Genomic DNA, 15,402 nt, shown 5'->3' on the forward strand with positions numbered 1-15,402 from the left:
AGAAAACAGAGAAGTTTGAGTTGCTGACGACCGTTCTCTCTGAAAGCAAACTGCTTCGATTTCATGTTTGTCCTTGGTGTCCACCAGTTCTGGTGCATGTACTATACCCTGGCCAAGTTTCCTCTCAAGACATCAAAGAGACCGCCCCAGTATACTCTACAGCCTCTGGGCGAACCACCTCTCATAGCTAAAACTGGGTCAATGACCCCTGGGAAGAAGGTCAGTGTCTATAAAAATTTTACTCCTAGGCCTGCGGCCAGGGGGGGGGGAGTATACCGGTACCATTTGAGAATCAGACCAAATGAGAATTGAACCATTTGAGAACATCCTTTTTTTTTCAATCACTACATCGAAGGCCTGCGGCCCGGGGTTCACATGGGTTGGTTTGTTTGTTTGTTTCAAACCCACACCCATATACACACATTTCCCATTTAAACCATTTGTCGGCCCCCTGTCGATATTTATCGACTAAGTTCCTTGTTATATAGTGTGTTGACATTTTAATATGCAGCAGCTGTCATTCCACTTTTTGTCCTTGTTGAAAGGAACCAGTTTTCCGGTGTTTATTTGGTTCAGCCTCTGTGTCAGTGTGCCTCAACTGAGTGCTCTCGGCTCTGTGTGTGTGTGCGTGTGCGTGCGTGCGTGCGTGCGTGAGTGAGTGAGTGTGTGTGTTCTTTTCGCTTCGGTGATGTCGGGTTTTATTGTCTGATTATAAGTCAATCCATCATGAAAAACGGTCGACATAATTAATATTGTGTGTGTGGGTGTGTGTGTGTGTGTGCGCGCGCACGTGCGTGTGTGTGTGTGTGTGTGTGTGCGTGTGTGTACGACACGCCGTTCGGTTCAGGAATTCGGGTTAACCTTAAATTGTATGTGTGGGTTGGTGTGACTGTGTGTTTGTGTGTGTGTGTGTGTGTGTAAGTTACGGTGAGTGCGTGTGTGCAGTCCGTGATGTTTACGACCTCTATTGTATTCGACATTTTATATTGGTACCTATCATGATGTCTCATCGTTCTCTCTCGAATGGTACGTAGCATGTATTAGCTTACGGTGATTATGTTAATTATGATAAAAGGCATTGTTTGGGGTTCTGTCGTTCTGCTCTCAGCCTTCTCGTCTTTCATGTTAGTCAGTGTGTCAATTGTGTGTTTCGGATTGTGCACTTGAAAGGCGTCTGCCTGTGTGTGTCCGTTTCTGTCCGTCTGTCTGTCTGTCTGCCTGTTTGTGTCAGTTTTTGTCCGTCTGTCTGTCTGTCTGTCTGCCTGTGTGTGTCAGTTTCTGTCTGTCTGTCTGTCTGTCTGACTGTTTGTGTGAGTTTTTGTCCGTCTGTCTGTCTATCTGTCTGCCCGTGTGTGTCAGTTTCTGTCTGTCTGTCTGTCTGTCGGACTGTTTGTGTCAGTTTTTGTCCGTCTGTCTGTCTATCTGTCTGCCTGTGTGTGTCAGTTTCTGTCCGTCTGTCTGTCTGTCAGTCTGTCTGTCTGTTTGTGTCAGTTTTTGTCCGTCTGTCTGTCTGTCTGTTTGTGTCAGTTTCAGTTGTCCGTCTGTCTGTCTGTCCGTCTGTCTGTCTGTCTGTCTGTCTGTCTGTCTGTTTGTGTCAGTTTTTGTCCGTCTGTCTGTCTGTCTGTTTGTGTCAGTTTTTGTCCATCTGTCTGCCTGTTTGTGTCAGTTTTTGTCCGTCCGTCTGTCAGTCTGTTTGTGTCCGTTTTTGTCCGTCTGTCTGTCTGTTTGTGTCAGTTTTTGTCTGTCTGTCTGTCTGTCTGTCTGTCTGTCTGTCTGCCTGTTTGTGTCAGTTTCTGTCTGTCAGTCTGTCTGTCTGTTTGTGTCAGTTTTTGTCCGTCTGTCTGTCTATCTGTCTGTCTGTCAGTAATGTTTCCCAGTACTTGCGTATCGATGTCTAGTGTGTGTTTCAGTAGATTTTGTTAAGGGGTCTGCCTATTTACATCAGTGTCTGTCTGTCAGTCAGTGTGCCTGTTTGTGTGAATGTATGTCTCTCTGTCACGTTTCTATATTGCATTGCGGACCATCACTCATAATCGCAAAATAAAACGTGCATTCATTTCAAAGCTCACTTGATTGAATGTCAGTTACTATATTCACACCATGACATTTTGTCAACACTTTGTCCTTAAAAATGTTCTCACCGTCACCCAAGAGGTAATGTGTTAATAAGCGTAATTTTGAGAGTCAAATTTCAGGCATACGTGTAATGCCTGGTATTTTTAGGCATTACGTGTAACGCCTAGTGGTCACAGGCATTACACGTAATGCCTGAACACATTTCAGGCATTACGCGTAATGCCTGGTTTCACTTAATGCCTGTAACATAATTATATATACGTGATTGCCAATGTCTTGCCAGTGTGTGTTGCGATTTGTGAACGCTTGTGGATTGTTAAAAGGGGTGAGCCTGATTACGTTAGTGTCTGTGTGTCTATCTGTCTGTGGCAGTTTCTGGCTGACCCACTTTGGCTGACCCGTTTTATCCTCGATCCCACCCCCCACCCTTCCCCATCCTCGTCCTATCACCTCCACCATCTTCACCATCCCCAACTCCATATCGGTGATAGTGCACGTGACACGCAAAGAAGCATTCGCATTGTGACGGCGGAAACGTCAAATGAAACACGGGCACGCTTTTTCAATCAGCAACGTCTAGAATTTCAGAGCTAATTTATATCAAGAAGCGATCCCGTTTTCCACTTCCCACCCGCCAAGCTTTAGCTCGGGTAGAACCGATGGATCGATAAGATCTTGCCACCCGAGACAGTACGGCGAAACCCCCATTTTAAGACCTAAAATAATCTGAGAAAATCAGGTCGTGTAAGAGGCGAGAGTCATAAAACGGAGGTAAATATACTGAGGTTGAGAACAGAAAATCTGAAAAAAGCAAGGTCTAGTTGTAAAGAGGGAAGTCTTAAAATGGGACAGGGGGGGGGGGGGAGGTTCCACAGTATTATATTTAGCAAATGAATGTCAGTGTATGTATCCCGGCGCTGGGCCTGGTTGTGTGTTCAGCTTTGTCGATTGCTGTTTTTTTGTGTGCAACCTGTCACTAGCTGATATGATTGACTGGAAACAATAACGATGTTTTCGTGTAAGATTGAATTTGATATAATAGGGGAAATAAGCTCCCTGCGGGCTTTTGATTTTGTTAACTTGAATTGAACAGGGGCAAGTGTCTTGCAGGCTTTGGAGTTTTGTTAGATTGCATTTAACATGGTACACAAGACTGCATTTAACATGGTACACAAGATTGCATTTAACATGGTACACAAAATTGAATTTAACATGGTACACAAGATTGCATTTAACATGGTACACAAGATTGCATTTAACATGGTACACAAGATTGCATTTAACATGGTACACAGGATTGAATTTAAAATGGTACACAAGATTGCATTTAACATGGTACACAAGATTGAATTTAACATGGTACACAAGATTGAATTTAACATGGTACACAAGATTGCATTTAACATGGTACACAATATTGAATTTAACATGGACAACAGTTTTTGTAGGATTTGGCTTTTTAAAAGAGGAAAAAGCGTTTTCTGGGCTTTGGCTTTTAGTGTGTGGGGGGGGGGGGGGGGGGGGTGTCGGCTTTGGTTTTGTATTTGTGTTTATACGTCACAACTTGTGAAATACAGCAACATATCAGAATTAGGCAAACTAGGTTACGATGGTTGGGAACGGATGGGATGGGTGTGGGTGTGGAGGCAAAACTGCGGACCTAATGATTGTTTTCGTCCATTATTCCTTTATTCGGTTCACTGTGTTTGGGTAGGGGAAGTAGTAATTGGCTGTCATTCAGTAATAAGTGTGAACTTCGTTTCACCTCTTAAAGCCACTTATGTAAGATCCATGCTTTGTATACCGAGATAATATTATCGTAATATTACTGATAAAGCAAAATAGTGAAGGGCTGCATATTAGCACGGCATAATATACTTTTTTCACCGTCACAAAAGTAGCATGGGAAATATGTTATATGATTAAGCTTTGCACAGGTAAACCGTAATCACAATTCATCTGTGCTAAAAGGTTGAGTTGACTGGTACTAATATCCCTTGGCAAGATATGTCAGTCGTTTGGCGTCAACCCTGGGAGTCAACAGTTGCCTCCCTCATTAAAAATTTTTGTGTGTTGTTACGCACGCTCTTTTGTTTGCAAGCCGTTGGCTGGTTGACGTCCCTTGATTAACACAAATTACATGGAATCGGGACTTGTGCATGGACAGTCAGTACTTACCAAATCTTTTTACTCTGTCTGTGTCTCTGTCTGTCTGTGTCTCTGTCTGTCTGTCTGTCTGTGTGTCTCTCTCAATCTCTGTCTCTCGCTCTGTCTCTCTCTCTCTGTGTCGCTCTCTCTGTCTCTGTCTCTGTCTCTCTCTCTCTCTCTCTCTCTCTCTCTCTCTCTCTCTCAGTCTCTCTCTCTGATACATGTGTCTGCTAAATAGTGGATTTGCGTCGGTGTTTTTTTGTTTAATTGTTTTTATTTTATGTTTCTCTAATCACTTACGAAGATATATTTCTTCCTCTCCTCAAAAATGCAGTTCTTCATTTATATGATCGTTCAGGTGAGTTTGCTGCTTTCTCTTTGATACCCCTCCCCTTTCCTTGCAATACAGCAGTTGTTGCACAGTTCGGTATGTTCGAAAAGTCATTGCGGTTATTCCCCAAGAGCATCACGTTTCTGACTATTGCTGATGGCATCAACAGAAGGCAATCAAAAGCGTCAAGTTTCAACACAAGTGCTGATTGCGTCCGTAGAAATTGCCTGAGATGAATCATTCACGATTTCTGCAGTGCTTTTCTTGCGATGTCGTTGAACTGAGTGATGAATGTCTCTGCTGCATATTGTTTTCTCTGGGTTCCGTGACGTACGTGTTTGTGTTTTTGTGTACAGAGGTTGCTCACTTGGTTGATCGAAATTGATATGTCATTGGCGCACATTTTCTGAAAGAAAAGAAATGTAGAAATGATCAGATATAAGAAAACCGTTTAGAAATCAGTCACGACAATAACCAGGGGAGATATTTTTAAGTGCGTAGGCTTAATAGATTTCTTTTTGAAAATCGTTCCTTCTGCATTACAAATTTCCATGGTGTAAATCCAATAATGTCCACGTCTTGCTTATTGTTCGAAGGAGTAGTGAGGCAACTAGCAATACACCGTTTCTTAAGCTTTCTATGTTAATTTCTTTCTTTCTTTCTTTCTTTCTGTATTGATAATGGCGTTGACGTCTGTTTCGTTTTAGTCTCATAGTGCTGAACATAATTATATTCGACCCCGGTATCGCTGCCAGTAAATATGTGTATTTGAGGCATAACCTGTAAATGCCTGTATTGACAACTTACAGTGTGCCCTTGATGAATAAATGCACACACACACACACACACACACACACACACACACACACACAAACACTCACTCACGCACGCACACAAGCACACATGCACACACGCGCACACAAACACTCACTCACGCACGCACACACACAAACACTCACGCACGCACGCGCGCACGCACGCACACACGCACGCACACACACACACACTACACACGCACACACACACACACACACACACACACACACACACACACACAGAGTTCCATACAACAAGAACAAAAAGTTGAATGACAGCTGCAGCACATTAAAATGACAACACGTACACACACTGTTTGCTATTAATTTTGTTGTTGTTCTTCTTCTTCTTCTGTTGTTTGACAGGTTTGTTGTCCGTGAAGCAGTTCATTGAGAACGCCAGCTAACGTCTCACACAAAACGAACGGGTTAACCCTCTATTTTGGTTGGGCTGGGTCCTTAATCAATTTGCTGTGTGTGTGTGTGTGTTAATGATGCAGTCACCGCGCCCGCAGTGTAATTTTTTCTTACCAATTTGCTGTGTGTGTGTGTTTCAGATGCTAAAGATGCAGTCGCCGCACCTGCAGTGCTGTATATGCGGGTGCTCCGTGTTCTCGGCACTGTTCGGCATGTTCATGCTGTCGGCAGGCGTGTGCCTGGTCCTCAACTACAACTTTCTGGAGGTCGACACAAGCGGGCTGCCTCCCAACCTCCACAATGAGGAGGGCAAAAAGGTGAGTGTGAGGGGGTGCTGGGAATCGGATGGGGACGGTGAAGTTGAGGGTGTCTTCTATAAAGCCTGCTTTGGCTCTGAACTTTTGGTAAAAAGACTGTCGGTCTCAATTGAGGGCATAGCCTTTATCCACTTCAACTTTCTGGAGGTAGATACGCACGGTCTGCCTTGCAACGTCCACAATGAAATGGGGGGGGGGGGGAGGTGTGTGTGAGGGGGTCGGGGGAGGATACTCATTTACGGCTACAAATTCCTTGAGGTCGACACAAGCGGGCTGCCCTTCCAACCTCCACAATGAGGAGAGCGAACAGGTGGGTGTGAGGGGGTACTGGGGATTTGGGGGTCTTGATCTTGATCTTGATCTTGATGGATTACGCTGCTGGATACCAGAAGACTGGCGTAAATGCAGCGGGGGAGAGTGCGGCAGCCTAATGGTGGTGTACGGCTGCTAGCTTGGCTTTAAATATGCCAATGCTTTTGGAGGTTACAATATTGTCCTCAAGTAGATTCCAGTCTTGTGCCGTCTTCACAAAAAAGGAGTTCCTAAACTGATCAGTGCGGCCTTGGGGCACTGAATAGGGTCTAGAATTGTTTCTTGAAAACTGTGAGACGATGTTGGATGTGTGATGGTCAGGGTGTCTCACTGGCCTGATTTTACGGCCTTGCTTCTGCTCAGTTAAGAACTGGTGTGATGGTAGTGCCGGTACCAGCCCCTCAACCACCCTATAGAAGAACGTCAGACGGAGTTGTTGACGTCGCTGTTGCAGAGGTTGAAGTCCAGTTTTCTCTAGGAGTCTGGTGACGCTGCCGGGGGTCGATGACCTGAAGTCGCCTGTGATAAACCTTGATGCTTTGCGTTGTACGCGTTCGATGCAGTCAATGTCTTTCTTCAGGTAGGGGTCCCAGACAACCGCCCCGTACTCCAGGAGGGGACGCACAAGGGAGAGGTAGGCCTGCTGGCGGCAACGAGGCGGGCAGCGTTGGAGGTTGCGGCGAAGGAAGCCAAGGGTGCAGTTAGCTTTTTTAGTGATAGAAGAAATGTGGGGGCTCCATTTCATGTCGTCTGAGAGGAGAATGCCAAGGTAGGGTGTGGATCTAACGTTTTGGAGGATGCTGTTGTCCAGTTGGTAGTAGAAGTCAGAGGATTTGTTTATACTGAGGATATAGCATTTAGAGGCGTTGAAGCGCATGCCCCAGGTAACCGCCCATTCTTCGAGGTGTCTGAGGTCTTGTTGCAGGGATTGGTGGTCCGTGAAGGAGTTTATTTCCCTATAGAGCAGGCAGTCGTCGGCGAACAAGCGGACGTGGGACGATACGGAGGCTGGCAGGTCGTTAATATGGACAAGGAAGAGTAGTGGGCCGAGCACCGTCCCCTGCGGGACGCCAGAGTCTACTGTAGTTGATTCGGATGAGGTACCCTCGAGTACAACTTTCATGGAGCGCTTAGTGAGGAACGACGTGAGCCAGTTGAGTAGGGGGCCGTTTATGCCATAACAGGAGAGTTTGTGGAGGAGGTGGGGGTGGGGAACAGTGTCGAACGCTTTAGAAAAATCAAGCACAGCGACATCTACTTGTTTTCTTTGGTCGAAGGAGGTCAAGAGGTCGTGGGTTGTGGTGAGAAGTTGGGTTTCGCACGAGAATCCAGAACGGAAACCATGGTTTAGATGCGTGAGGATGTTATGCGAGTCGAGATGTGTGAAGATGTGGCGGCATATAATATGTTCTAGGAGTTTGCAAGGGATGGAAGTGAGGGAGATGGGACGGTAGTTCGCGGGGAGGTGGCGATCACCCTTTTTGAATACACAGGAGATGTTGGCCTGGAGCCAGTCGGAAGGGAGAGAACCGCTATCCAGGGATCTCTGGAAGATATTGCACGGAGAGCAGGATCAATCTGGTCGGCGCAGGTCTTTAGGTCATTTGGCGGGGGGGGGGGGGGGGGGGGGGGGGGGGGTGTTCTTATCAATTGCAACATTCTGGAGGGGGAAACGAGCAGGCTGCCTTCCAACTTCTGCAGTGAGCAGGCAAAAACGTGGTTGAACGGGGGTTTAAGTTATGATAGTTTGGCGGTGGGGGGGAAGGGACCTGTATTTATTTTCTTTGGGTTGTGTGTGAATGGGAAGCCGCGGGAGTGTGCATGCGTAAGAGGCGAGAAAGAGAGAGAGAGAGAGAGAGAGAGAGAGAGAGAGAGAGCGAGCGAGAGCGTGTGTGTGTGTGAGTGTGATACGTTCTCACTCTCATTCATTGTATGCTTCTATAGTGAATATTATATGGTTAGAATGTGTTTACGGACAGGTTGTTAGACAAGGCAATGTGCCTTAAACCTTTATCCTTGTAAAATAAAATTCGTTCGTTCGTTCGTTCACTCTCTCTGTCTGTCTGTCTGTCTGTCTGTCTCTCTCTCTCTCTCTCTCTCTCTCTCTCTCTCTCTGTCTGTCTCTCTCGCTCTCTCTCTCTCTCTCTCTCTCTCTCTCTCTCTCTCTCTCTCAGGTTGGAAGAATAGGCTTTGCCTAAAACCTTTATCCTTTTGTAATAAAGTTCTGAGTCTGAGTCTCTCTCTCTCTCTCTCTCTCTCTCTCTCTCTCTCTCTCTCTCTCTCTCTCTCTCTCTCTCTCTCTCTCTCTCTCTCTCTCTCTCTCTCTCTCTTACATTGTGAATGACGCGACCAAGAGACAACTGACTTTACACGATAAAAAAACAACTTTCGCATAGCTGGGAGCGCTGTGATGAGAGCCTTGTCATGAATGTACTGTGTGCTGTGCAGGTGGTGGGCATTATACTGATCTGTGTGGGCATCGGCTCCATGGGCACCAGCGGTTTGATCAGTGCCCTCTACTTCACCAACTGCGCCAACCGCGGCGACTCGGGCAACAACTCCTCCGTCACCCCCAAGGGCAAGCAGGGTCAAGGTCATTCGGGGAACGTCGAGAACGGCAGGGCCGGCACGAGTCAAGGTCGTCCGTCCAGCCACGAAGGTCAAGGTCACCACCGCCACCACGGCCACCACCTCAACAACGGCTCGACGCCCGGGCGGAACTCACCGGCAGGGTCTCGGCGAGCGGGGTCCCTGCCCAACATCCGACGAACCGCCAACGACCCCAAAGGCCGTTGCCTGGAGGCGATAGCGGGGAAGGACGGTCCGTCGTACTCTAGGAGCATGTCCACGGGCAGGAACGGCACCTCCCCGAACGTCTCCCGCTCCCACGGGGGCAAGTCGCGTCACGGGGGCAAGAAGAGTCGTCACCACAACCAGGGTCGCTACAAGAACCCCCTGGCCCCGCACCCGGAAGAGGCCGGCGCCGAGACTCAGAGTCTCAGCGAGGCCAAATCTCGGTCAGCCTCGGCTACGCGGCGCCAGCTCTTCTCGGAGAAGGAAGGCAGGGTCAACGAAGGGGTCGTCTTGGATGACGAAGACTGTGCGAAGGGCATGGGGTCGGTGATGTCGGCTTCTTCAGGCTCCTCCGTCACCCCTTCCGTCATCATTACAGTGGACTCGTCTCACCTGGACGACGAGGGCTCCCATTCTCATAAGCCCGCCCGACAGGGGGGAGGCCACACCGAGTTCACGCAGCTTTCGGGCGAAACGACCAAGTTCAGTGTCAGTGAGACAGGGCTGGTGGACGATCGTCGAGAGGACGATTACGACGACGACGACGATGTGATGTACGACGGCGAGGAGAGCGGGAGGATGAGCAGGTCCACGGTGGACTCGTCCGACACGCTGGACGAGGGAGCTGAAGATGCCAAGCTGCGACTGGACAAACAGATGGACGAGCTCCTGACGTGATGACCGGGTGTCTCTTGTCGTGACGTGATAACTGCGTGTCACTTGTCGTGGACTTTGTGATCCCTGTGAGGCGTGTGCAGTCCCACTCTGATATCTCCAGGCATGAAGAGAGAAGCCGAAGATGTGAAGAACAGACTGGCCAGACAGATGAAACGGCCATTGACCTAGATACATTCTCTCCAATGGTTTTGTGACAAAGCAAAACCAGGTAAACTACCCTTTTACCGTGTAAAGAGTAGTGTCACCGTGCTGTGAAAGCGTGTGCGGTCATTCGGTGGACTCTTTGGCCGTCTTGTCAAATGAAGCGTGTAACACGCTGCCTAAACGCACGTCGAAAGAAACGGACGCAAAGAGAAAAACTGCTAAGCTAATGATGAATCAAATTCTGGCGTTATGTGATGACAGTTTATGTTACTGTCCTTTTGTGACCAAGATTACCACTTGGAAAAAAAGCCTTTTAAAAGTACGTAACGCCAAACCTGTGATGATGATGATGATGATGATGATGATGATGATGATGATGATGATGATGATGATGATGATGTGCAACGTCTTTTTTGTATGCTTTCCTTTGACTCGGTGTCTTTGTACAGTGTGGTATGTGTGTGAGTGTACATGTGAAAGCTTGTAAAATACGTATTGGTACTGTGTCTAAGTGTGTTACTATAGACAAATGTTTTTCGTGTGGACTTTTGTTTTAGTTCAAAAGACATATTTTGCAAAGAATTCATAGGGCAAAGTGTGTAATGACTGATGCTTAAACTGCCTGTCATCAGATTTCAGCTGGAACAATTTCCTATGTTCGTTTTTTTAAATTTTAAAAGCAGGATATCAGAAGCACAAAACATGGAACATTTTTTCAGGGAAATAATTCATATTCCCTTATGGCAGCTTTTACTGATTCCAAAGGGGGTCAAGACTATAGTTTAATACATTTTTCAAATGTTCACAGGATGATAAATTCCTTTTGCCACAGCTAACAAGTATCACCAAATGTTTTCCCTCGAAGAGGTGCAGCATAAGAATACAATACGCAACAAAAATGGTTTCATTCATGTTTTGTTTTAATTTATAGGATGTAGAGAAGGGGGGGGGGACGAAGAGAGCGTAGCATGGACAGTATTGAAATCTGATCAGTCAAAGAGAAACAGTGTAAGAAGCGGGGGGGGGGGGGGGGGGCTGCAGAAAATGATGTGGACAATTCAGGCTTGGGATAAAATGGGATGAAAGACGGCAAAAGACGAACTGCCATGCTAAAACTGTTCTGCCGATTATTCATACAATTATTTGTATAATGTTCATTGCTCACGGGCATGTTCAGTTTTGTTCAAGTTCATTTTAAGCCGCTGTGTAACCAGGGCTTTTTATGTCCATGTTCCTGCCCGGCGGCATTAGAGTTGAGTTCATGTCCATTGGTTTCATTTACTGGTTTGATATCACGTACGTTCATGTTCATTCGTCACATAATCTGCAGGGAAGATACCGTTTTCGTTTCCACAATTCTGAACAATGCTGAGTACGATTAGCATTATTTTACCAGTCACTGAAGAACCTCACTGCTGAATATTTGTGCTCAATCATTGTAAAACCGATTCTGTTTACTAAAAAAGGAAGTGCAAACAAAATCTATGCAAGAATCATCGTTTCAGCTTTGCTTTTTGTGAATTTTTATTATTGCACCATACCCACAGGAAACAAATTCCTAGAGTAAGAACCAGTAGGTAAAAGCAAGTCCGAAAACTTTCAATGAAACGCCAAAAGGACCAAGTTATTTTTGTTTCAGCCTTGTACGCCACAGGGGTTGTCAATTTTTTTTTTAATTAATACTAACTTTAAAAGAAATAATGAGTGACTGCTGACACCAGTTGATCATGTTTAAAATCAAGGATAAGCCATAAATTGTTCATAAAATAGCTAAAACTCTTCAGCTTCTGGGGGCAAAGCCCCCCAACGGGGCCTTACCCATGTACCCCACAAGGGGTCTACCCCTGGATCCCAGGTTGTAACCCCCCGCCCCCTTTTCCTCTGGCTTAACTGCTCCGCCCCTGCGCCATACACACTTCTTTTTCAAAATTCTCTCACAAATTTCTTGATTCACGTTTATATCAATGTTAATTATCCCTTTCTGTGTTTCGTTTGCATAAACCATGCGCCGTCACTATTTTTAATATGCATTTTTTCTGACATACGTTTGACAGTTTCACGTTTTGGAAAAAGAAAAAAAACCCACTTGTATGGCCAATGTAACTTTTTCGAAATCATGTATTGCCTTTTTTACATCTTCAAAAACCGGGTTTTGCCAGATAACTGGGGTTTTTTCGTAAGCCATGCATCTTCGTCTTAACGTTTGTTTGGGTGTTTTTTGTTTCAAAACCAAGCATTGTCAGTTTTACGAACTGTAGATAATGTATTGTCAGTTTCATGTTTCAAAGACCTTACAGTGTCAATTTCTCGTGTTCATAAACCATGCTGTCACTTTCACGTTTCGTAAACCATTCACTGTTAACTTCGCATTTCATAAGCCATAGTCAGTCAGTTTCACGTTTTAGTAAACTGCCAGTTTCACGTTTTATAAATCCACCCACTGTAAATGTTTTCGCAAACCACTTGATGTCAAGTTCGCGTTTCATAAACCATCTACTATCTGTTTAACCCTTTCCTAAACCATTCGCTGTCAGTTTCACGTTTTATAAACAATTCATTGTTAGCTTCTCTTCGTAAAGTGTTCGCTGTCAGTTTCAAGTTTCATAAACCCGGCACTGTCAGATTCATGTTTGATAAAACCATGTACCGTCAGTTGCACGTTTCCTAAAAACATTGCATTGTCAGTCTCACGTTTTTGTTAGCCATGCCCTGTCCATTTGACATTTCATAGGCTATACATTGACAGTACAGCGTGCAGGGTTGTCGTTCACCAGGTCATCAGTATAATTGTTCATTAATGCATATAGTGTCATTCTTGTTATTCTAGCGGTTGTGTGTTTGCTTTTGTTGACCTATTCTGTGTTTGTTGTTTCGATAGCTCTAGTGCGTATACCAAACGTTGAAAGTATTCTTTCTGTTTTTGGTGTAAAATGAAAACTATTTACAGAGGTACATCTTGACTTGAAGTGATGTATCTTAATACTTTTCTACAATTCCCCGAAGAGCTCATGTAACACGGCATTACTTAGTATTCTTTTGATGAAAGGATCTCAATTTGTTCAAGTTTTTGACCCGTTGTCAACGGAATTTTTGTTGCTCATCACATTTTTGAAAGCTTGTGTTTAGTAAGACTGCATATATGTTCTACATTGGATGGTCTCAAAACAAGAATGCTTATATAACGTAATTATCTAAGTTTGGGTACGATAAAAGAAATTTGACGAACAAAAAACAAAAACAACAACAAATGCTACTGCTGCCTTTTTTTGGTATGATTCTAAGATTTAATATAAAGATTTTATTTTGCAATCTGTTGGAGGACTTGTATATATGTGCTTTTTCTGAAAGTCCGATGCAGTGTGTATACTCCTATGCATACTCGTGATTGTGTATTTCTGTGTTTGCAAACGCATATTTTTCTAAGTCACACATGCTATCAATGCAAGAATGTGTTGGAACCCTCCGAACGGGAGTTTGTATAGTTGCAATGTGTTTCAAGTCTGCATCATTCTTCACAAATATTTTGTTGATATTGCTTGTACACTTAACGACGAGGTGGAGAAATACACACATAAGGATTATATATAATACCATGACACTGTGTACCTGTCTGCGTAACACATCAGTGATCAAAATGGAATGTGTGAGAAATATGTACTTCTGATTATTCACCGGTGGCCCTTGAGAAGAGACACTTGGATAGCGGTCGCGGAATACTTGATTGAACTCCAATCCTGTCTGTAGAGCTATAAAGGTGTTAAGACAGGAGTGTGTTTATAGCAGCGTTCATTTCTGATGGCTGCTGATCAACAGAGCAAGAATATATCAAGCATGGCAACTGGGAAGTGTGAAATAATCTGAAAATGACCTTCTGAGTTCAAAATAGTGATAGCATTCTAAAACTGTTTCTCGAAATCTGCTCATTTGGAGCTTGAGCAAAATCTGATTTCCGCCAAAAGTCTTAATAGCTTCTCATGAGTGATGTATTGTCAGTTTTGATAAAGCTTGTAAAGAAATGTCATGGGGTTATTGACTTTATATATATCCCCTACCCCCCGCGAGTTAGGGGTCAGAATTTACCCGATGCTCCCCAGCATGTCGTAAGAGGCGACTAACGGATTCTGTTTCTCCTTTTACCCTTGTTAAGTGTTTCTTGTATAGAATATAGTCAATGTTTGTAAAGATTTTAGTCAAGCAGTATGTAAGAAATGTTAAGTCCTTTGTACTGGAAACTTGCATTCTCCCAGTAAGGTAATATATTGTACTACGTTGCAAGCCCCTGGAGCAATTTTTTTATTAGTGCTTTTGTGAGCACGAAACAATTAACAGGTGGCTCTATCCCATCTACCCCCTTTCCCCGTCGCGATATAACCTTCAAAGTTGAAAACGACGTTAAACACCAAATAAAGTAAATAAAGTAAATATATCCCCTGCCGATCATGTTTGTTGGAAAGCCAGACAGTATGCATACATTCCTGCTTATGGATACCAGGGCTGTGGCGTAAGAAGCAAAAGTGGGCCAAACGCAAAAGTGGGTAAAACCCAAAAGTGGGTAAAACCCAAAAGTGGGTCAAACCCAAAAGTGGGTCAAACCCAGACGGGAGAGAACAAATTGCGGGGTCTGATCACAAGAAATGTCAATTTCAACCAGTCCAACACCGCGGCTGACTCCCATCCGGTTGGTAACTTTCTCGTGCACCTCGGCCCTGTTTTCTCCCATAAGACATCACGCCTGACGGGGAACCACCACACAGATATATATATAAATCCAGACTTGTCGACAGGACGAGAGAAAAAAAAATTTAAGTGTAGCTTTTCGTCCTCAAAAGCCTATACAACGGATATTAATTTGGTGATGTGTTAAAACAATTAGAGCATTCTGTCACTTCGACATATACCAAGAATCAGCCGCCTGCATGCTATCTGTGCAGAATGGGAATTTTCGCTGAATTGATTTGGCAGATTGACATAGGTGTCAACGGATAGTTCCCGATGTGCATAGAAAACAGAAGACTGGTGGTGTATGTCTTACTGAACGGGTGAACGTCTGTCACGTGCAAGCATGTGTGGATCTGTGATCACTGATTCCCATGATCAAGATAATTTGCAGCGTAAGGAAGATATGTTTAAGTATCATGCCTTTTTCAATCGTGGTTGTGTGCGTGCGCGCGTGTGTGTGTGTGTGTGTGTGTGTGTGTGTGTGTGTGTGTGTGTGTGTGTGTGTGTGTGTGTGTGTGCACGGTGTGTGTGTGTGCGCACGCACGTACGTGTGTGTGTTTGTGTGCGCGCGTGAGTGTGTATGAGAGTGAGTGAGTGAATTAATACAGCTCTATTTCCATTAATGAATGAGAACTACGGCTCCACATGTGCT

At 44.9% G+C, this 15,402-nt stretch overlaps 1 protein-coding gene across 4 annotated transcripts in view; it reads left to right on the forward strand.

The window, feature by feature from the left end:
* The window catches only part of LOC138958375 (uncharacterized), a 55,667-nt gene extending 43,288 nt beyond the window's left edge, over positions 1-12,379 (forward strand). For all 4 annotated transcript variants that reach the window (XM_070329496.1, XM_070329498.1, XM_070329499.1 and 1 more), the window contains exons 2-3: positions 5,928-6,104; positions 8,865-12,379. In XM_070329496.1, coding sequence (XP_070185597.1) covers positions 5,928-6,104; positions 8,865-9,887 — 1,200 coding nt within the window. In that variant the 3' untranslated portion in view covers positions 9,888-12,379. The remainder of the gene's footprint in view (positions 1-5,927; positions 6,105-8,864) is intronic.
* Positions 12,380-15,402: the final 3,023 nt, after the last annotated feature.

The sequence above is a fragment of the Littorina saxatilis genome, linkage group LG2 (assembly GCF_037325665.1).
Source record: "Littorina saxatilis isolate snail1 linkage group LG2, US_GU_Lsax_2.0, whole genome shotgun sequence".
NCBI classification, from domain to species: Eukaryota; Metazoa; Mollusca; class Gastropoda; order Littorinimorpha; family Littorinidae; genus Littorina; species Littorina saxatilis.